Here is a 23142-nt window from a genome sequence, read left to right as displayed (position 1 = left end):
TACCTGCTATTTATTCCATAGCTAAGTATTTAACAGCTGTCAAATTCTGTCAGAGCATAACTTCATAAATTCCTAAGTAATTACCCAATTCTTAAATGTTGGACATACATCCACAGTGTGAGGCAGTCTGATACTCTGTAAATTATATCTGTTGTTTTGTGCATCTCCTTCCCATTGTGCTCAAATTGGAAAGCCTTTTACATTTTAGGTTTGTATAATAGGTCTTCGTGCAAGGTTCTGCATCCCTCTCTTGTCAGACTTGTAGACTTCTTGTCAGTTTGCTGACACAGCAGGTGTTCTGAAATTAATTCAGGTTTCATATGCTGAAGTAGATGCTTTTCACATTTGTATTTTAAAAATTATATTATAAATTGTAAAACATTGCTTCATTATATTGGCCTTTGGTAAACTTGTTTCAAAGTGATGATTTTTTTCCAGTGTGATGATATTTGTGAAAGAATTTGGAAATATCAGAACCCAACATTAAAATGCATAGAGAAGTCTGCTTATTATTATCTGGAACATATTCACCCACTCTTTCTTCCCATATATAAAAAAAAAATAAACAAATCAGTACCTCTAAGCTACAAAGGGTGTTTTAAAACACAGTTTTTGTGTATTAATGTTTTTTATCTGATATTGTCCCACTGCTTTGAATAATGGGCAAAGGGTACATCTCCCCTCTTCTAAGGAGGCTCTTGGGCTGTCCTTTTCACCATAGTAACCAACAGCATGAAGAGATCTTTCTATGAGCAGCCCTGTGAGAAGGAAGTATGTGTAAAATAGGAATGTTTGAGCCACCAGTACCCCAGTCTTCCCCTATCACTTGTGGATACATTCTTCTCCCTAGACCTGGGGTGATGAGACCATAGTATCACCTTTATCTTATCCCAAAATCCTGCTGCAGTCCCAGTTTCAGTGAGCAGCCATATTTGGGGAGGGATGGGCTTCAGTGGGTGTGGATGGAGAACCTTTGGAGCTGTGCAAAGGTTGATTTTAGCAATGTTTAAGCCATTAACCATTTCTTTCTCTCACTATCATTATTCTCATTGGTTTCAATGGCAGCATATTTATGAAGAGAAGTGCTAGCTTTGGTACTCTACTGGCAATCATCCATTTTGATATGAAGATGCCAAGAGCAATTTTGAGATTCCTATTAGCTACTCTATGAGCTCTGAAGAACTCAAAAGCAAACAGCAATTTAATAAAAGAGCTCAAAAAAAAAAAAAAAAAAAAACATATAAAGTGCATGAAACTTTTAAGAGGATGTAATATATGCTCATTCATATCTTTAAAGGCACAAATCACAAATTAGTTTTTCATCCATTGTAAGATCAGCCCTCAGTAATCACAGGCCTCTACAATCAAAAGGAAATTCTGGAATAAGGACACTTTGTTCCCAGTGGAGGAGGGTTGAGTTAGGGAATATTTAAACAACTGGACTCAAAGGAATACCAAGTTTTCCAGAGACACTAAACTGGAAGGAGCTGTCAACTCCCTCAAGGGCAGAGAGGCCAGTTTAATATAGATTAAACAGTTGCACAAAATTTGAATATTTTATGTTTTTTTTAAATTTTATTTTTTACATTTAATGATTCTTATTACAGTTAAAATATGTCAAATTTTTATAACAAGTGAACAGACTGACTCAAAAAATTGTCATGCCATTGAAATAAAGATATGATAAATTTAATAATTTTAGATAACTTAATATTTAAATTAATTTAGTATTATTTTAAAATACTAAAAATTTCCAGCCTTTTTCCTGCAAGCATACAGTTTTCCAATGTATAACCCAAGAGTAAGAGCCAGTTTTCAAAAGTGCTGTGAAAGGAAGCTGAAATGTATTTTGTGGGACTCTTTCATGAAAACACTACTGAAATTCAGTATTATGAAAACAGTAAACAAAACCAGAGGAGTTTCTTAGGCAAAACTGTAAGTCACTAAGTTCAAAATTTGGATTGTCTGTGATAGGACAAGAGAGCATAAACTATTATAAATGTTGAATCGCTTTCTCCTTAGTAGTAGTAGATGTGCATCTACCTGCCGAATTATTTGACTTCATAAGTCTAATTCCTGAACCCTGTATTGGCTTTTAAGATGTCATTTTAAGATGACACTTGACTAATTCTAGTCCAGACAGAGGGTTTTGTTAGTTTTTGATTCAAAATAAAAGCAGTAATCTGGCAGTGATTTATCAAGATCATTGAAATTAGCAATTCATTCCAATCCAATTGAATCTTTTTTCTGTTTTTTTATAAATATTGAATCTGTTGCCTGTGGGCTTGCACATGTAGGGTTTTGTTGGTGCTGTGTAGACAGAAAGGTATTTTAATATAGATCAGGTTTCAGATTTAATTTATAATTAACCACAGAGCACTGGACAAATCTGTTGCTCAAAAATAAATTAATTTAATTAAAGTAGTTTAATATGATTTGACAGATATTAAGTTACTTACATTTTGTGAGGCATCTATCCAGGTAATTTGAATGCTAGGTTTTAGAAGGCAGCTATCTAAAAGAACAATTTAATATAATTTTTTTGGTGGACTACTTGGAAATGTAGCTATAAAGTAACCAGTTCCTCTTTTAATCATGAAATTCTTTTTAATTATAGACATAATTAGGATTGTAATTGTTAATCAATGTTTCATTAAAATGCTGCAATGGAAGGCATATTATTTTCAGTGTAGCAACTACTAATTAGACAAACTTTAAAACCAACTTGGTATTTATGTGCCTTTTACCAGATACCATCTCTCTCTTTGTTCATGTTGCTGGGTCTTTTTGTTTTGTTTTGTTTTGTTTTGTTTTGTTTTGTTTTGTTTTGTTTTTTTCTGTTTGTTTGGTTGGGTTTCTTTGGTTTTCTTGTTTGTTTTGTTTTGTTTTGTTTTTTGGACTGCAGATAACAAATATTTATTTGTAGTTAAATATGATACAGGAGGCTTTCTAGTTACAGTAATAAATCTACTTGAGAAAAACTGGTTACATAGGATTGCTGAAATTAAAACACAGTCCTGATTTAGATGAATATTTAGTAAAAAAGCTGTTTGATCAGCAACACTGACTCAGGTCTCTTGGGGAAGTACACTAAATAATAATTTACCCAAGGGTGATACTAGAAAGTTACTACTGATAGGGAGACTGATAGTACAGATAGTTTCAAATTTCAGCTAGTGAGTTACAAATATTTATAACTGTGGCATGATGATGCATGAGTAGATTCAGCATCTTTTAGGAGGAAATGCTGAACCTAGGCTCAGTGGGGCACTATTTGGTCTGCCGAGACCAAAGGTCTGAAGGTATGATTATGCCACACTTGCCCAAGATCCAAAAAGTTGAGGAAATTCATAACTAAAATAAAACTGAGAAAGAAATACTATCCTGTCCCCAGTAGTTCCAAATCTTCCCAATTCTACCTGGAAATTGAAGAAGGGCCTATGGGAAGTTCAGCTGAAAGCTTGCGTTCAAAATATAGCATTTCTAGCAAATGATATGTCTTCCAGTCTCCCAGGCTTCTGCACAGATCTGTGACTTCTCTCTGTTGTCTTTGTGGAGTCCTTTTGTTGAGGGTCTTTCATAGAGGAGAAAGTAGAGTCCAACCTGTAGCTCCACACACTTCTCTTATCACATCACCTAAACACACATACTTGTCCTCTTCATTTGACCTTACCTGTATTACCTGTATTAGAGAAGAATTCTTACTTTAAATATATCTGATCATGCCCTAATCGTGTATACAAGTGTTTCATAAGTTCATCTGCTCCCTCAGCTTAAAGATGTATCTGTGTTGTTAAACAGGATAAGTCAGAGTTTTATTGAAATCCTTTAGAGAGCCCCGTGGTGTGACTGAAGGGACAACATGTGCCAGGAGCTTTTCCCAATGGACAACACTGAATGCTGTTTTCTTTCTTAAATACTGATAAGTTCTCCAGTTCCAGGAGACTTTATGTTCTCAGAGACACCTGGATTATTTTGTGTGCTATACTGCAGGTCATATATATGCTGCATGGCATATAAAACAGAAGTTTTCATCTGCAAAACACTTCTGGTTAAAAAACTAATAAAAACATCATTTTGTCCTCATTTTGCAAATAAAAGAAACAGTTATAGAAAGATAAAATGGCTTCTTCAGTGATCCTCTGAAGGTTAGGTATTCAAGACAGGGGTATGCATAGCAACAATTCTTTTAGTATTGAGTGTGCATTTATGTTAACTCATACTTAAATTCAGTTTAAATATCACCAGGTTTGGTAATCTCCTCTGGATGTTTGTAATATCAGTACTGAAGAGTACAGTGAAAAGAACTGTTGCATTCTTCCCTTTCTTTACTGTAGACTTGCCTTCTACTTAGTCTTTCTTTGTTTATCTGTATAATAAGTAGGTATAATATGATGGAAATTTCAATTAATTAGAAAAAAATCTCTTTGCATTGCTCATGCCAGTATTTTACTAGGGTATTCCTAAGGAATTTGAGCTTACGAGGTATTAAGTAGAAAAATTCACACATAAAGAAAGCAGCACTTCAGTGATGATTTTCCAGAAAAATCATCTTGTCCCTAAAATCTTCAACATTTTGGATTAAAAATATAGATAGAACAGAGCTATCTGAATAAAGATTATCTCTTATTCTCCATTTAAAAAAAAATAACCAACCAACCAACCAAAAACAAAGAAACAAAACCCCAAAAAACCCCTTAACCTGTTTCCAGATGTTAGTGAATTGTTCCACTTAGCTACTAGAGCATTCCCTGCTTAGACAAATTAATAATAGAAGAGCTTTAAAAATCAATTTCTAATAAAATAAAAGGGTATCTCTCAAAATGAAGAACTTGCTGTGCACAGCTGCTCTTGTGTTAGCAATTAATGGCAAGCAATAGTGTTGCGGCCATGATATTGAACTCTCCAGAGAAAGTAATTACTGAAGCAGATACTAAGAGACTGGAAAGCCTAAAAAAATCCATACAAAATGAATCAAAAGCATTGAAAAACTGAGAATGTCACTTTTTTTTTGCAAAAGGTTTTATATGTTATAGCTGTTAGTTCCTGTTAACAGCTCAACATTTAAAGGCGCCTTTAAAGTAGACAAAGAAAAGCCACAAACTCTTTCCTAGTAATGCAGCTTATAAATTATCAATTAGTGCAATTAGTGTGTGTGAGGCAGATACTTCTACTTTTTCATAGAAATAAGCCACTTTGAATGTTGTTCACTTTTTTTTTCTTTTTTCTTTGAAATCTGGAAACTGACGTGATTTGGATCTAACCATACTCATCATAGAATTGTTGGTGGAAAATACGTTTAAGATCAAGTGTAGCCATCCACCCAGCACCACCACCACGTTTGCCACTAAACCATGTCCTCAAATGCCACATCCAGACATTTTTTTAACTTCCAGGGATGGTGACTGCCACTTCACTGCACTGTGTGTATCAATGTTGCACAACCCTTTTTGGCATGAATTTTTTACTAATATCCCATCCAAATTTCCCCTAACACAACTTTGAGGCTGTTTCCTCTCATCCTGGTTCCTTGTTACTTGAGAGAAGAGACTGACACTCATCACACTACAACCTCATTTCATGATATGAAAAATCTTACAGTAAATTCAGTTATGGCTCATTTTTCAAAATGATGTGCTGAATTTTGCAGTTACACAGGCAGATCCATCGAGTTACAGGATAACCTGTTATTTCTAGTAAGTTAATGAAATTACATACTGCAGCTCACCATGCCTTCGTGCTGAAATTCATGCCATCTTTGTGTCTTTATGATGCAGATTTAAATCTCCAGAATTTGCTTTTATAGGAGAAAAAGGAAAACCACAAGAGATCCAACAAAACAGCTTCTTTCTTCTTCTTCTCAAGCTCTGATACTCCAGCCCTCTTTGGGACATGGTCCCTAGTCCAGGTGAAACTAATGCAAGCAACACATTTAGGATAAAATTCATTTTATACATGCAGAAAGAGAAATGTTTGCCTCTGAAATAAGATAACAGAAAGAAGTTCATTTGAAGTGGGAGACTGCAGTATGTATTGCATGTTCTAATCGCTTTTGGGTGTTTTGGTACATAGGGACCAAAAATCAATACATTTGTTTGTGTATGGACTATTCCCATATCAAATCTTTGCTTAACTGATTTCTGATAAAACTGTTATGGGCAGTATTGCCCATAACATAATTACCCATTACCACATGGGCAATGCATTCTAAAAACCTCATAATTATTATCCTCTCTTTTCTGTATTGTGATGATGACGTGAAAGTTACAGAAGATATTGCGCAGACCTATCTAACTTAGATAGATTTTACCTGAACACATTTTAAAATCTTGGCAATTTCAGTCACTAGGATAAGAAAATCATAAGGGAATGGCTGTGTTCAGTCCTGACTGAACATCTGGTGTGGTAACACAGAGCTGGTCAGTAACAATCTCTGTCTTGGGAGGATGGTACTAACCAGAATTAATCCAAGGCATCATTATGGTACAGATATCCTGAATATTAATTATAGCAGTTGAAAACACTTTATGATTATTAATGTTAGGGACTTCTAAAGTTATGGCTGTTTCTTATTTTTAGTTACCACATCTCACCTTTTATTGAAAAAACAGCCAAGGAATTCTACAAAAGTGCTGCTGCTACAATGAAATTCAACTGATTTCTTTCTGAGTAGAAAATTGAGGAGTATCACATTTCTCAAATAGTCTGGGCTATCACATATCTGAAATCAGGTTTTTTCACATAAGTTCACTAAAAGAATTATGAAATATCAGCAAAGTATATACTGCAACTTATACCTTTGCTCTTATACCTTACATCTGAGGAAGACTTTGCTGAATCTGGCTCAGGGAATTGAATAGTCTGTGGTTTTGACTGTTTTGAATATTCACATGAATGTTAATTTGAGAGATCACAAGATAAAATTTGGAGTTTGCATCAAAATAAAATTATGCAGTCTGGGATTTGATAATTGGGATTTGTTACCTATTTTAAAAGGCTTTTAGCCTTTTTTCTCAAATGTGTTAATAATGTAAAGGGATGTAAAGCTGTTATTAGTTCATCTCTGCCTCTCTCTTTCTTGCACATGCATACCTAACCAGTAGAACAGGGCAGAATGTTCAGGAGAGTTTCCCTCATGACACTCACCTATGCCTCTGGAATCATCTCATGAATTCAGAATGGTTGGTTGTAGCCAAGGTCTGCCTTTCCTAACAAATATTTTCATTTAGGCTCTACCCTGTGACAGTCTCTGTAGTGCATTAATTGGTTCTGCTTTTTATCAAAAAAACCTGAGGATTTCTACTCTAAATAACAGAAATAACAGGAAAACATGGCTTACTCTTGTTTGAATTATATCCGGTCCTTGTATCTCAATAATGCAAACAGAAGTGGGAGAGATATCAAACCTAATGAATAATTTATAAATTATCAAATCTATCCACATACCAAACTGGAAAATCATCAAAAGGAAACATGAGTAAAGCCTAATGTATGCATCAGAGAACTGTGCAGTGTTGACATAGTTCAAAGATACTCATGTGCAACAATGAACTGTGGTGGGGCTGATTTCTTGAAGATATTGGTGAAGCAGGTTCCAAACAACCTTATAAAAATATATTCAACAATAGATTATGTAAACAAAACTGTAAATCTCAAAATCCTTGATCAATTTAAGTTTTTGAAGGAAAAGTGTAATAATATTTTTTGTGTTTTTCATTTTGCTTTTATTTTAGACCACATTATAGCTTTTGTCAGTAAGATATAAACCAGTTTCCCCAAATGGCTTTACAGTGTTTTCTCTATATGGACCAAAAAAGCGAGACATCTCTTTCATTGGTCTCCATCTCTTCTTATTATTTCCTGTATAATTATGAATGCATAGTTACTTATTTTTGCATAGAAAGTATTTATCATCTTTTAAAAAGGTTGTTTTTAAAATATTAAATCAGGATAAGTTAAAATTGATCACTGGAGATCAAATATCATAAGGGAATTTCAGTTTCCTGTTAAAAACAATTTCAATAGTATCTATAAATCCATAAATACTCAGAATGTTAGTAAAAACAGTGAATACATTTCAGGCCGTTCAAAACCATCTAAAATTAAAAGTGTTATTCCAGATAGAGACTAGAATGAATAGGTAATTTAGTCATGTTAATTCCTGAGGTTGAAGCACTTTGGTGTGAATGAAATTTCAGATACTAAGGTCTGAGTCCTTATTTATGTTATGCAGAGCCTCACAGAGACTTTCTACTGGATTATGTAAATTGTTGTAGAAACCATCAGAAAGATCAATAGAACAAGTTTTCTCATTACACATTATATATCTTAATTAGTGTATGATTCAGCAGCCATTAATATCCTGTGATAAATCGTGCAGTCATGGAAACTTAAGCATGTAGAAGCTTGTTATATTTTTCTGGAAAGAAAATAATATATCTATTAGGAAAACAAAACTTATTGACATGTAGCACAGGAAATAGTGGGTTAACAGCATGGTAATAAATAATGTTTTTAAAGACCTTCTCCAGATAACCCTGAAGCTGCTGACAATCATTCCAGGACTGTGTGTACTGAAAGAACCATGCTAATGAGCAAAAAGTAGAATTTTGTTGTTCACCACTGTGTCTATCTACCCAAAACAAAACCACCATTCACAATCTCGTTTATAATCTCCAGAAGGACCAGATAGGCTGAGTGGCTTCTACTCAGTATATTTTGTGTGTAATTGTACTGTTATAATTTTTAGCCTATTTCTCATTAATGGCTTCCTTTCCACTGTTCTTTTTAACCTGCTAATATAGATGTAGTCAAAAAAAGACAGTTTGGGCCTCACTGCAATCCAGGCTATTACTGAAAAGCTATGGTTGAACTGACTCCAGGTTTAACAGCTCAAGGTTTAACCAAAGGAATTCTGCTGTAGATCAGTGAGGAAAAAATTGCCTTTACATCCTTCATTTTACTGTCTCAACCAGAAGTTTTGAGCATCCTCTCAATACCTAAAAACAAAACCAAAGAAAAGGAATTTTTAATTGTGTTGAGATTTTTATTCCTTAAAAAAACCCTCAAGTGTTGTTATACAATCATTTGGTGCTTTTAGAAATACTAGGGAAAGTTTCAGGCATTTCAAATTTTGCTATTAGGTGTTTAAGTCGGTGTAATTTTAACTCTTCATATTTCTGAAAGGTTTGCCACATGCTCTTTGGTCTAAAGGCCCTGGTTCTGAAGGGCTTTCTCATGTTGAGAGAGCTCATGTTGGCCTTAAGGATGTGATGTGCTTACCTGTCAGGTGGTGTTACATTAACACGTATTTGTAGCTCTCAAATTTTGCAGAAAAACATAGCTGAATTATTTCTCATGGTCTTCTGTTGCACAGCTAAAATAAAATCTTAACCCATACTTCTGTAAATCTTAGTTTAGAACATAGAAAAATTATCCTGTAGTTTAAAGTAGGATGTGAAGATTGTGATATCAGATGGATTCTAGCTAAATGTTCCTATGATGGTTTTCAGTAGATAATTTATGTTAGCTAAAAGGCCATTCTGTCATTCTGCCTGTAGAACATTTGTTCAGTTTTAAATTATTACCTCTGTCAGCATTCACTGTCACAGTATTATATGAAGATGATGTTAGAAGGGCCCTCCTTCAGCTCCTGCCTTCAAATTATCTTTAAACCACCATCATTTTGCTTTACAGAATGAACTTAAGGAGTTGAACTTATCTTTCATGTGAAATAAAGTAAAATTACCAGTGTAAATTGAATTTTCTCTGTTGTTTTGAAATAAATCCGGATCATAACTTGAGATAATTCTCAGTTTATGAAGGCTGTCCAAGATATGTGTCAATTATGAGGGACATATTTTGTAGGGCATAGACTTTTTACTGGATGTCACTGAAATGACTGGAAGTTTTGGCAAAGATATGGCAGCCTTGGTCAGTATCTTGATTTATATTTGCTATTTTACCTAAAGCACTCATAATACAAACTGAAACGAACACATTCCATGAAGGTTTTGCAAGTCTCAGGGAATGTATCTGAAAGATACATTCCCTGGACAGAGACAAAAAAAATCCATCATTGAACATATGCTAACTTTGTGAGCTTGTAAAATACTGGTGAATTTGAACTGTGCCTGTCTAAGTAATGATACATAAGTTAGAATTTTAACATATATACATCTCAAAAAATTAGATTCTCTCCTTTCTGAAAATTACAAATACTTTTGGGACTTCTTTTATCCTGCCAGGTCCCAAAGGACCTCTTAGGTAGTCTAGTCTGAAATCATAGACAATACTGGTAGAGATTTTGAGGTTTTCTTGGCATGCAACAATACACAGTGTTCTCTGTGGCTGCTAAATGTGTACTGTTAAATGTGGGTTACACTCAGCTTAAAGGTTCCAGTAAGTGATAGGCCAGATCATGGTTTGATCTCTTAGGAAAGGGTTCATTTTATAAAATCAAAAATTGGCAGCTGCTCAAAGCTGATGGCTTCTTCTATATTTGTGGGTGAATATATAAATCTTCCATTTTGTCTTAGGAATATGACTTTTCAGGAAAAATCCTGGAGCTGCCTATATCTTTCTTAATTTCCTAGACAGAAAAATTACTGATGTCAGGAAATAGCACCCCCAAGGCTTTTGGCATGCAGTGAGAGAACAAATTGTGAGACATTATCTCATTCCCTGTAGCTTTTCACATTTTTATTTGTGTTCGTTAAGCTGTCACATGGTTTTGAAAGGGTCAATTTATTTTCCAGTAAGGAAATAATTCCCACCCTTGATGAAAATTATGGTAAAGCCTTGAAAAAGGTCATCATTCTTAGCATTTTCTTTACAAAGACATAGATATTTACATCTCTTTTTTTTTTTTTCAGAGAATATGCTACTTTCATGTTACTTTTCTAATATGCATTTTTAGATAAAGCTCTTGAGTCAGTGAAAAATTATTTAGGCTAATAACTGAGATACCATTATTATATGCAGCAATAGTTAACTTTTTATGAAATTAAGTTGTTGTTAAAAAAGTTGTTTCATTATCTGAAGTGTTTTGGTTGAATTTTTGGTTCCATTGAAATCAGTGGTCAGTTATAGTCAGTACCTGTTTCTTCAACACACATACACATATTCATATACGTGCACACATGCATATATATAGTTTTATTGCCTTGTATTATGTGGTAATATGTAGAAAGGTGTCTAGGTATTTCAACAACATATTACACAAATGCAGACTCTTTTTTATCCATGTGAAATGTTGATATTTATATAGTACAAAGGCTGTGATACTGATTAATTACATTGTTGTAATTAAAATACTTGAGATAGAGTTTTATATTATTCCATACATTTTTTTTTTTTGTATTTTTAGCTTCCCCATGGGTAGATAAAAGTCGAACTCCTAACAAAATAGATCTCTATGATGTACGCAGAAGACCATGGTAAGCTTTCTTTTTAAAGGTTTAATATATATATATAAAGATATATATATATATATATATATATAAAATATGATTTCTAGATATTGCTGTAAAAATCTTTTTTTCTGCATGATTGCAATGGTACTTATTTTAGATGTTGTTATTTTCTTTTTAAAACTTGTTAGTTTTACTAAATAAAAAAAATTTCAAATTATACTTGTTATGCAATATCTACTATAGTTGTTGTACTATTGGATTACATAGACTTTTCATGGGACAATAACTATCAAATAGGTGTAAGACAGTCAAAAACTGATTTTGTGCCAAAATCAATTATAATCCTAAGTATTAGACTGAACCATTCTTCCAGATTTTTACCAATATTTAAAAATATGCCTCAGTGGTTTAGACCAGCAATAAAATCACTAGATATATAAAAGAAGGGAGAGCAGTGGGATTACTTCTCATGACTTTTTAATGTAACCCTCTCAAGACATAAAGCATATTGATACTTGGATATAGTTGGACATATTTTTTCCAGAGGACTAAGTATTTCTGCCTAAGCTGGGCTGAGTAATAATTCATCTGTCATCAAGATCTGTAGCTATGATATAGCATTCCTGTTTTTCAGTTGTGTGAAAACAGTGAATTTTGATTAGTATCTCCTATGTCCAGAGTACCCTAATGTGGTTTAGACTTAGATTTACCTAGGAGACACAGCAAGAGAGGAAATAACAACACAAGGGTTTTGTACTAGCTACAACAGGAAGATTTCGTTGGTTCAACTGCTTTGAGTTTAGAGATCACAGAGTGTCTTCCATCACACACAAAAAAATGTTTATGCAAATTTGTGTAATTCATACCATTTATTTATTTCAGGTATATCCAAGGAGCAGCATCTCCCAAAGACATGCTTATTTTAGTGGATGCGTAAGTGTTTAATGTCTGAATATTGACATTAGTGGGGTAAAAGTACTTTGGTACATCGAACAAATCTTGTATGCTGAAAAATAGAGAGGCAATTAAGGGTCCCTGTATTCCAGGTTCAAAAATCTTGGTATGAGCAAAATAAATACATAATAGAAAAGAGTTCCAAAAAGCCCAAACCAAACATGAAAGTTATTTAAATTGGAGGCAAGGAAATGTTTATTTAAATCACTTAAATATTTTTCTGTTTTCAACTTATTAATAACTGCAGAAATCAAGTAAATATTTCTCATGTGCATGCCAAGATTTGTTGTAAAGCATAAGTCTAAACAAATTACTAGAAGCATTACAATAGATGTGACAATGATTTAATGCACATGAAAGATAAGGATGTATGTGGAGTTTGTGTGGTTTACGAGACAGATTTGAAAATCGCCAAGTTTGGTTACCATAAACAATTGCTAGAAAGCAAGCAAAGAAATGAATAAAACTTGCTCTCTGCTTCAGCAAGGTTTCTGTGGTGTAGGCAATTTTGAGGGACTGAAGGGAGCATTGAACCTAATGTGTCAGATTGTTTTATGCTAAAAAGCTTCTCAGGCATAGAATTTGCATTTAATGCTTTTACATGTGGTGAAGTGCTTTCATATCAGCAGTGAGTTTTACCAACATTTGTTATTTCTTCACTTCAGCTTAGGTTTTGCCTTGAATCAAAGAAGCTGTCATTTGCATCTCTGGAAATCCAGAGCTGTAAATCTGAGTGTAGGAGTATAAAATGTTTAGATAATGCATTGGTTGAAAGTATTAAACTCAGATTCCTTGAAAAGGAAATGAGTAAAGAATGCAGCATTATGACATCATCTGAGGCACAGGACTGGGACTTTGTATGCCAGTTTTGGACTTACTTTAATAATGATAAATAGTTTAATAATGATGAGTTGGAGAATTCAGGAATTAAATTGAAAATTTTAATGTTAAAGTGGGTGCTCTGTATTTTCTTTTTATTTTTTACATAATATTTGCTGAATTCAACTTTTCTATTGTGAATTTTTTTAGGAGTGGGAGTGTCAGTGGGTTGACATTGAAGCTGATCCGCACGTCAGTCATTGAGATGTTGGAGACCTTGTCTGACGATGACTTTGTGAATGTAGTTTCAGTGAGTATCTGTTCTTTCTACAGAATTTGCATTGTCAACAAAGCCAAAAGCAAACTATATTTAATACTAGATGTGAGATACTTGAATGTTAAGCTGCAAAGAGACTTAAAATATATTGTATCTGTTTTCTTATAAAATAAAATGAATGTCCTAGATTTGATATTACATATACATTTGAGGGAAGGGCAAAAGTAATTTAAATAAACTCTTGCAGAGCCAAATTCTCCTTTCCAGTATAATTCTATTGTTTGTATAAAACCTCTCCCATTAGATTGGTATATGCAAATTCTCTTGAAATAATTGCTAGTTCACAAAATATCTACACAGAAGATGTTTGGATTGCTCATGTTGTTTGATGCATAATGACAGTAGATTTGGAGGCATATAGGTGACCTGACCAAGAAATGTTTCTGAGAATTTCTACAGTTCTTTACCACTTGATGGGTGGCAAAAGAATTTTTCTCATAATAAATGATAAAATAGAGGGAAGAATCTATGAAGAAGGTATGGGAAATTTTCCATTTTCAGGAGAATACCTTGAATGTGATGTTCTAGCCTTGGGAAAAGCTTTTTAATTTTTTTTTTTTATTAAGATGTTCAACTGTAGAGTTTTGACTCTGTGTATTTAGGATGAAAACACTGGCATATTCTTAAAAACAAGAGACAACCTCAATGATGTGTAGCTGGAATGATTTTGCAGATAATTTTCAACTTCTAGAGTCATGTTGTAGCCAGCCTGAGGGAGAAAGACCTGAAATATAAGTGAAAGAAATCTTTTTAAAAACCACTTATTGCCTCATGGTTTGCTGACAATCTAGCTAGAACTTTCTGCAAGGAGCAGACAAGTGCTTACTCTCAATGCTGTTTCACTTGTTAAAGTTTTTAATTGTGGATAGGACCATTTTCCTTGGTCTAAATTGCAGTGGGGAAAAAAAAAACCTGATGTTTTTTATTATTGTTGTTAAAGGAAATAAGCTTCTCTGTATGGTACTGGGGAATTAAAATCTTCTTAGTTTCACCAATTTACAAAAAAAAAAAAAAAAAAAGCTTGTAATCTAAACTGATGGAAATTGATTTCAATGTTCAGTGGAGCTGTGCCAGCTTTCACTGCTGGAAAATCTAGACTCCTACTACCTCTTGATTTACACATATTTCCAAACTCTTTTGTTACATTTGCTCCGAGATGACCAGAAATAGTGTATCAATGCTAAGCTTTCCTTAGGCTGTATTTTATTAGCTAAGGGTCATTATTATTCTAATGAGGCCTCAAGGTCGGGATTTGTGTCAAAACAGGACTAGAAACCCTCAGATATTTTCTACAGTGTATTTCCCCAGGAGTTAGTTACTTACAATATATAACAGCCATTTTTTCCCTTTGGGTGAACTTTAGAGGTTCACATCAGAAATTTGATTGCAGAACCGAAGAGGAAATTTTGGTCGTGTTGTTTTCATCATCTTTGGAGGGCAGCAATCACAGAAATGTGCATAATAGAGCATGGCATCTCTAAATCTTTCATAAAGTGCTATTTGATGTTGTTTCCTTATAATTTAAAATTGTCTTTATTAAAACTTTTCAGTATTATAATTGTAATTAAAATTACTTTGGTATAACCTATGTTTTCATATATTCAGATGATTTATGAATGGAATTGAGGTGCAGGAGTTACAACATATATTTTATTTCTCAAATAGACAGGAAATTGTATGCTATAGATAGGAAACAAATGGTTGTACTACTATAAGGCATTCTATAAGTGAGAGAAGTGAACACAGAAGTTTGGTCTTTGAAGATTTTTTTTTTAAAGATTTCTTTTGGTTTTTAAAGATTTGGCAGAATCAGTTTAACAGTTGGACTAGATAATATTTCAAGTCTTTTTCAACATAAACAATTCTATGATTCTATCATCTTGATTCACAAAATATTCCATAATGGAGTAGGTCTATCTAAAGTCCAACTCCAGTGCTTTCTTAATAAGCTCAACAGGCAAAAAAAACAAGTTAAACATTTTGTTCTAGATGAAATAAATGCAGATTTATTCAATATTTTTTTAATTTATTCAACATATTGCATGTTTTTGCATAAGAACATTTTCTCCAAAGCATCCCAGTATTAGACATGATAAGCTAATCAAAAAGTCCAAAAAGCTAGGTGAAAATGTTAATACAGCATCAGCATACGGATCCATGAACACTAATACTAACTAGAAGTTATCCACAATTTTTCTTTCCCTCATAGATCTTTTGGACTAAAATGTGACAGTTGTTTTATGGCTTGTTAGCTTTAATAACCATGGAGTCTTTGGTCTGGGGTTTTGAGTTAACTAGAGAACTGTTTCACTGCTAACCTCTGCCAAGAAGTTGTCCCACAAAGCCCATATGCACGATGATTCATGCCCACAACTGAAAGACATGGATTTAAACTCATGTCAATCACTTCTTAAAAGTGACAGGAGGATTTAATGTACTGTGCTTTGTGTATGAGGAAATCCTAGGGAAAAAAAAAAAGCTTAAAAATAGATGTGCTAAAAACATTCGTTCTACTGAATAAACATAGTTCCTGCATTTATGTCCAGGGAAAAAAAGGTTGAATGAACTGTTAAGTTGTAAAAAGATAGCCAGGGGTTAATATATCATGGTTTCCTTTGGGATTTGCATGTTCCTTATCTGAAGTGCTGTGCTTTGTTGCAAGGAGAAAACCTGCTGTTTGCAAGGGCTTAAATGTATGAGTAATACAGCTGTTTTCCCACTAATCCGGTTAGAGGCTTTGATAGCAGCGAGCAGTAGATGATAGGGGCAGCAATTCCATCCCAGCACGTCGTGATTTAGTGGCTCGGTTTCAGATATTGACACAGAGAGTGTAATTTGTGATTGTGGGTAGTGTGCAGGAGAAATGTATTTCAAATCTGCAGAGGTGCAGAAAACCACACAAAGGAGAAACCTCCCTTACAGCAACAGATGTGTTAAAGGTCAGGAGTTGCTGTACTTTTAAAATTCACTTAGCCTTTGTAAAAATCCAAACTAGTGTTTACTGCTTAGGAACTGGAAATTAAATGTCAAGAGTATATGAGATAGAACAGAATCATATTCTGGGAAAATTGAAAGCTCATCTCCTGCTTTTGTGCAGTTCTGCACGTTGAGTAAACTCAGAGGGAAGGTGATTTCTACATGAGTTCATTTCAAAGAAAAGACTGTGCATCCAGCCTATGAAATTATTGTTGGGGATAAAAAAAAAAATCTGTGGATGATTAACCTCTTTCCCCACTGATTTTTAACAGCAGTTTTTCATATAATTCCACAGCTCAGTGTTTGCAAACCTGTTTACTTTGTCTCTCTTACTCCTAAAATGGTAAAATCTTTACTCCTTCTTAATTAAAATATTTAAATATGCTAGAAGATGGAAAAGAAAGTTTTTTAAAAGTCTTTTCAATATATCAAAGGACTCCTTTCCCCTTCTGCTACATAATCCATCCTGTATTCTGCAGTTCATATTGCATCTATATTATCTTAAATACAGGGACATGTTCCTTCCTTCTGGGAACTACTTTCATAAGTTTATTTTAAAAATTAAATAACGTGCCACAGATGGAAACCTTAGCCTGAAGTCCTAGTGGAGGGAAGAGAATGCTAGATTCTAGAGCCAGGTTGTATGTCATGCTTATACTACCTTTGCTAGAAATTTTAGCTTTGTCGGAATGTACTTCTGTTCAGTTGGCAAAAATGTGAAGAATTTTATTTAAAAATAACTTAAATTTTGTTTCCTTTATTATTTCAATGTAATGTTTTTAGTGGACCTGAAATTAAATTGCATACTAAAATGGTATGACAGGGTTTTTTACTGTTTTTGAATTTTGAACCAGAAAAGTTCAGTGGTGCTTAGTTTTTCCAAACATGATCATGGTATCAGTGTAACTGAAGTATTTCTGTTGGTGGATCTAGAGGAAATGAGATGTATGAAGGGGTTTGCCAATGTACTTTGTTTCTTACTTTCTCATTTTCCTTAATGGACAATACTAAGGAGATAATATGAAGATGCCAGCCATCTTTTTCATTATTTGACAAATAAAACACTAGATAGAGAATCAGGTTCCCTCTACAATAAGTATGTCTGCATAAGAAGTGATTTAATCCTGAAGCATTTCAAGTAATGAATCACAGTAGCTGCAATTAAATGTGCAGGCTCATCAGCATCATAGCTGTGTGAGACAGTAAACAAATACATGCAATTCCTTTTTTTTTGGCAGTGGACATGCTTTGGTGTTTTTTTCCTAGTCATTGGAAAGTGATAGAAAGACAAATTTAGGTCTGACTGTTGAGCTTCCTGATTCTTTTAACAGCAATCCATCTAACTGACCTTTCAGTTAGTCTTAAATTGGATGGTTCATTTTCAGGAGAAGGAGAGCAATGATAGCTGCAGATAAACACATCTTGGTAGCAATGTTCCTTAGTGGAAAATCATTAGCATTCCTTAATGGTAAGTCATTATCTTGCATCTTCTATATTCAAGGAGCAAGTGAATTAAATGTAGTTTTTTTTCATACAAGTATATTTAATAGCACTGTAGGTGCAGGGTTAAAAAAAGCTTAGAGAAGTTTTGATCAAAATCTAGTATTCAATTTCTACATTGCTAATAATTACAGGTAGAGCAAGGCTATGTATCTATGGAAATAAATGTAGGGGAAATATATCTGGAGGACATGTTTAGCAAATGTAATGAAGATGAATATTCTGCAAATAACAATGGAGAAAATTTGGAAATTATGGAAACCAAGGGATTATTAAGAAGTTGGAAAGAAATTTATTTTTCACATCAGGAATTACAGTAGTATGAACAGTGTCATGGGATGTTTATCTGCTTGTAGAATTATGTTTCTTTTTACCTTCTCTCTAAAAGGAAAGTCAAGAAAGGAATCAGTAAAGATCTGTTAAAAGTCTTTCATGTGGGGATAGAGTTGAGAGGAAGATTAGGGTAGATAGGATATTATATTAGCTGACGTTTTTGAAATGAGATTGACTCCAGTGGGACCCTGATCCTCAGGAAAGCAAATTACACAGTTTGTTGTCAAGAAAAAGAAAAAGTGAGGGACCACAAGGACTCGAGCTTCTTGCAATCCTGTACAGTTCCAGTGACATGGTTAGAGACAACTTTTTGTCTAAATAGGGTATGGATTGATGGTTCATTTTCTCCTGGAAGGCAAATTATAAGTGTTTGAACTTGGATTTTGACTGTATGACTCCTTTGTTGTGGCTGAATACTGTTACATATATGTGAACATATCAGTAATTTAACACAAAAATTATTGGCTCAGATATTACGAAAAATATTGTGTCTTCTCTGAGGACTGAAAGTGTTTTACAGGTGATTGCTTGGCTCTAGAAAGCATCTTCTCACACACCTGAGTGCAATGTCTGAGAAGGTGAGTTTGAGGCATGCTCTCAAACTTCCAGAATTTGAGCTTTTTTTTCGTTGTTCCAGGGTACAGAAATAAATAATCTAATGACTGATGTCATCACAGATGAGAAGTGCTGTTGCTGGGGAAACTCTTGTATCCATAGGTTCTCAAACCTGTCAGGTAAAAACACTGCAAGAAGCACTAGTTGAAGACAAATAAATTTGAATGACATGTAACTAGTTAAAATGCCTTTAAAAAAATCCAAGAAAAGACTGTTATTTTCTTCATACCAATATTGAATGCCTTTCTGGAAGATGCACTTTAAGCAAACATCTACCACTAAATGTACTTCTTCTAACAGTTTATTGCAGAAGTAGCCAAGGGAATTTTAATGACCAGTGATAGGTGGGTGGTGAGACAGTATGCAAGAGGTCAGATTAGAGTGTCTCATTGCCCCTTTTAGCCTGAAATCAAGGATATGTAAAGATTTTGGTTGGGTTTTTTTTTTCTCTTTGTTTTATCCTGCCAACTTAAATGTTTGTCCCAAGTAGTTCATCATCCACCTTATTTATTAATGGACTGGAAAGTACTTAAGACCCTTGTGTGATAAAAATATTCAAAATAGTAAGTATTGCAAAGCTTTTATTATTGCAAACAGGGAATACATACCAATTCCTTTTTTCTTTTCTCTGTCTACTTAACAGTTTTTCCATGTCTATCTAGCAAAAGACACATTCAGTAGTTTAAGATTTCTCTTATCCTTAGTGCAAGTAAAAATTTCTTGTTAACTTCATTTTAACAAGCCCTACAATATTGTTTGTGCAATAAGACCAAAGGGCAAATACTTATATAAAGCAGACAAATACAGAATCATCTATGACAGTGAGGTGAAAATGAAGTGTTACTTTTCCATCCCAGTGATAATATTCCTTGTGGTACTTGCTTATTTTTCTTCTGGAACATCTGGCTAAAAATAATGTCAGTGCTTAAAAACCGATATATCATAAAAATCATGTCAATTCTTTTCTCTCTGAAAATTACAGTTCGGACCAGGACCATCTCCAGAAGCCAAGTTGCCATGTTCACCTCTGAACTATGCATAAGCTACTAAGCCTTTGTAACACTACAGTCAGACAGATCCTGCACAGAAGCTACTCATGTTTTTATTCAGAGACCATCTGGGCATACCTGATATATTGCTACAGGATTTAGAAAGAAAGAATGTGTTTCAACAGTTTTTTTCTTAATTTCTCATTTAAACTGAGCCTTAGATAGCTACAAATAAACATGACAAACTTTTAGAAGCTGTATTTTTCTTTTAGAATTACAAATTAGTAACCAAGCCATCTGAACTCTGGAATTTATTTGTTTATACATCTATTATTTTACCTGCTAGGGGAAAGCATATCATGCCAGATTCAACATCCCAAGAGAGGTGAGGCTGCTGCAGCTCTGTGCCATGTATCCTACCAAATGTCTTCCCAACTGGCACAATATACATGGAGCACATGTATATATACATACATACATACATAACTTATATATATATGTCTACATAGCACACTCACACACACATATATATGTAAATCAGGCCATCCACACAGATAACACAAACAAATGCAGAACATTCATGTTAGCACACATACGAGTTTCACTATTAGAGACCTCTAGGACCAGCACCTCTGTTTTACACAACTTTTTCATCTCCAAACCAACTAAATCCATCTCCTTACTCTTATTTAAGGGTTCTTCTCTTAAATATTCCATACTTAGCAACCCTGAAATGCACTTTATAGTATTAATTGTAACTTAAGCTTGCTGTGGAAGGAAAATGTTTAAAATATGTGTAAGATAGAAAAAAAGACATGGGAAGATTTGGAAAACTAATAGCAAAATTTAAAAACAAGATCTGTTTCATTTTGTATCTGTCACGAAACATTAATTCTAGGAAATACTATGCTTGAGTGCATGAAGATCCAAAGGGAGTGGAAATTAGAAGCTCAAATTCTACATTAGGATGTCAGGAGCAGGAATGTTGCTGGAAACTGTACATTTATTACTGTACAATATAGATGACAGCTCCAGATGACTAGAAAAGTCACCTCCATTCCTATTTTGAGGGATTGCTTTGGGCATCAATACACATTTTTATTGTCTCCTCTTATAGCTGTCAAATTTCAGGGAGTCAGACTTCTAACAACACATAGCATGGGGGTCTGTGATTTCCAGAATAAATCTGAGCTCTCTAGTATATTAGTAATATTTAAAATGAGTAGTGTATAAAAAGTAGTATATAAAAAGTAGTATTTAAAATGTGTAGTTTAGTGGTATATAAAATGATTTTATAGCTCTAACTCATGGTTCCCCTGGCTAATAAATCTGTTGTATCCTTCCAGTTTCTTAATTTTCAGCAAACCACAAATCTTGCTAAAGAGGCCCCTGCTTTGTCAGACATGTCATTGATCTTGGAATGTTTTATGACTTGTCAGATGCTGGACCAAAAATGCATTGCTGAGTCAGCTTTCCAAATAAGAGACTATTATCAGGAAGCATTGTGACAATATCATTAAAAATTTATAAGGGAGAATGGTTTCTTGAACAATAAACTCATTCCTTAGCAGTTCAGAAGAGGCTGGGCTGGGCTGGCTTTAATGATTCTTCTGGAGAAAGAACTCGCATGTTAGTGAACAAATAAGAAAATGCAGGCTGTCCTGAAGTTTTGAGACAAGGTTAGGTAATAATTATGTGTGGCAGTATCTTAGTTTGGAGTGAATCTAAAGGATCTCCTAACTTAGGCAAAGCATGAATGAAATACTGATAGAGTTCTCAAGACTCACACTGTCAAGACTCACACTTTTCCCTCCTGTCTCGCACTTCCTGCCTTAGCAGCAGCATCTCCTGTGTCAGCACTGTGCTGCTGCAGCCTCCTCACTGCTCTGGAACTCCAGGCACCTGCCCAGTCAGGCACAGTGCTCTGCCCTAAAGGGGGAACAGGCACATGGGAGTCAAGATGTGAGAATGTAGAGGTGGTACTGTGGCCCCCTGCTGTCCCTTTGCCATGTGAGCTGATGTTAAAATGTGTGTCTGTCTTGTAACTTCTTGCACCAATTAAACATTCATCTTCATATCCTGAGGAGCAACCTCACATATCAGGAGAATCTATAGGTAACAGTTTAATACTTAAAAATTTCTCTCTGATGGCCAGTGAGGGGACATGAGGAATGTCAAGGAAGTTCAGTGTGGACATTGGGAAAAGGTTCTTCACTGAAAGGGTGGTCTGGCACTGGAACAGGCTCCCCTGGGAATTGGTCATTACTCCAAGCCTGTCAGAGTTCAAGGAGTTTATGGACAATGCTCTTTGTGGTTTAGTTTCTGGTAGTCCTGCATGGAACGGAGATTTAGATTTGATGGTCCTTATGAATCCCTTCCAACTTGATATATTCTCATGATTCATCTTTTTGGCAAGAGTGTTTAATGTTTTAAACAACTTGAATTTGACTCAATGAAGATTCTCTCTGTCAAGTGATAACAAGAAACTGTCTACAAAATAATTTTCTAGGAAGTTTCTTCCTGTTACAGCTCTCTTCTCCAGTGGATCTGGGGAGCAGTGCCGTGGAGGGCAGGCTGCAGGGCTGCAGCAGTGCAGCAGCCCTCTAGTTCAGATCATCCAGCTTTCCCTGGCAGATGCTGAAGTTTACAGTACTGAATTTTTCAGTGGAAATCAGAAACACATGATTTTAAGTAAATAATGCATGCTAACTTAGCCACAGCAGCACAAAAGACCATAAATTTCATCTTGCTAAGCAAATTCATCTTTGAGCCTATACTGATGTTCTGTGTTGTAACGGTGAGATTGGCAGTGCAACATCATACTTTATGGTCTGAACATTAATCCTGGGGTACTGAGTGGAAGCTTTGCATTGATTTATGTGCAGATAATAATATTGTCTGAGAGCAGACTTTGGTCTTATATTTGGCCTTTTCCCTAATATTTATCTTATATTATTCTGCAATATTTTTTCAACAGCTTTTTATTGATCTAAGCAGTTTTATTGTTGTTGAATTCTGCTAATTCTGGTGTATGATGGACATATATATGTTTAACAGTGAAAAGAAATGTGTTACATTTTAAATCTCAGGAAATGCCAATAGTACAAATTGGCATATAATCCTAATTTTGTTTCCTTGATACTTGAAATACAGTTTAAGAAATGCAGGTGTCCTTCTTCTTAGTACTGGAATAAGTTTCTTAAAT

General features: G+C 34.4%; 1 protein-coding gene across 1 annotated transcript in view; it reads left to right on the top strand.

Annotated features, from left to right (window-relative positions):
- CACNA2D1 (calcium voltage-gated channel auxiliary subunit alpha2delta 1) overlaps positions 1–23142 on the top strand; it is a 366445-nt gene that overhangs the window by 255990 nt on the left and 87313 nt on the right. The window contains exons 8-10 of the mRNA XM_053977961.1: positions 11369–11438; positions 12297–12347; positions 13398–13497. Coding sequence (XP_053833936.1) covers positions 11369–11438; positions 12297–12347; positions 13398–13497 — 221 coding nt within the window. The remainder of the gene's footprint in view (positions 1–11368; positions 11439–12296; positions 12348–13397; positions 13498–23142) is intronic.

The sequence above is a fragment of the Vidua macroura genome, chromosome 5 (genome assembly GCF_024509145.1).
Source record: "Vidua macroura isolate BioBank_ID:100142 chromosome 5, ASM2450914v1, whole genome shotgun sequence".
Taxonomy (NCBI): domain Eukaryota; kingdom Metazoa; phylum Chordata; class Aves; order Passeriformes; family Viduidae; genus Vidua; species Vidua macroura.
This window is presented reverse-complemented; position numbering and strand designations above follow the sequence as displayed.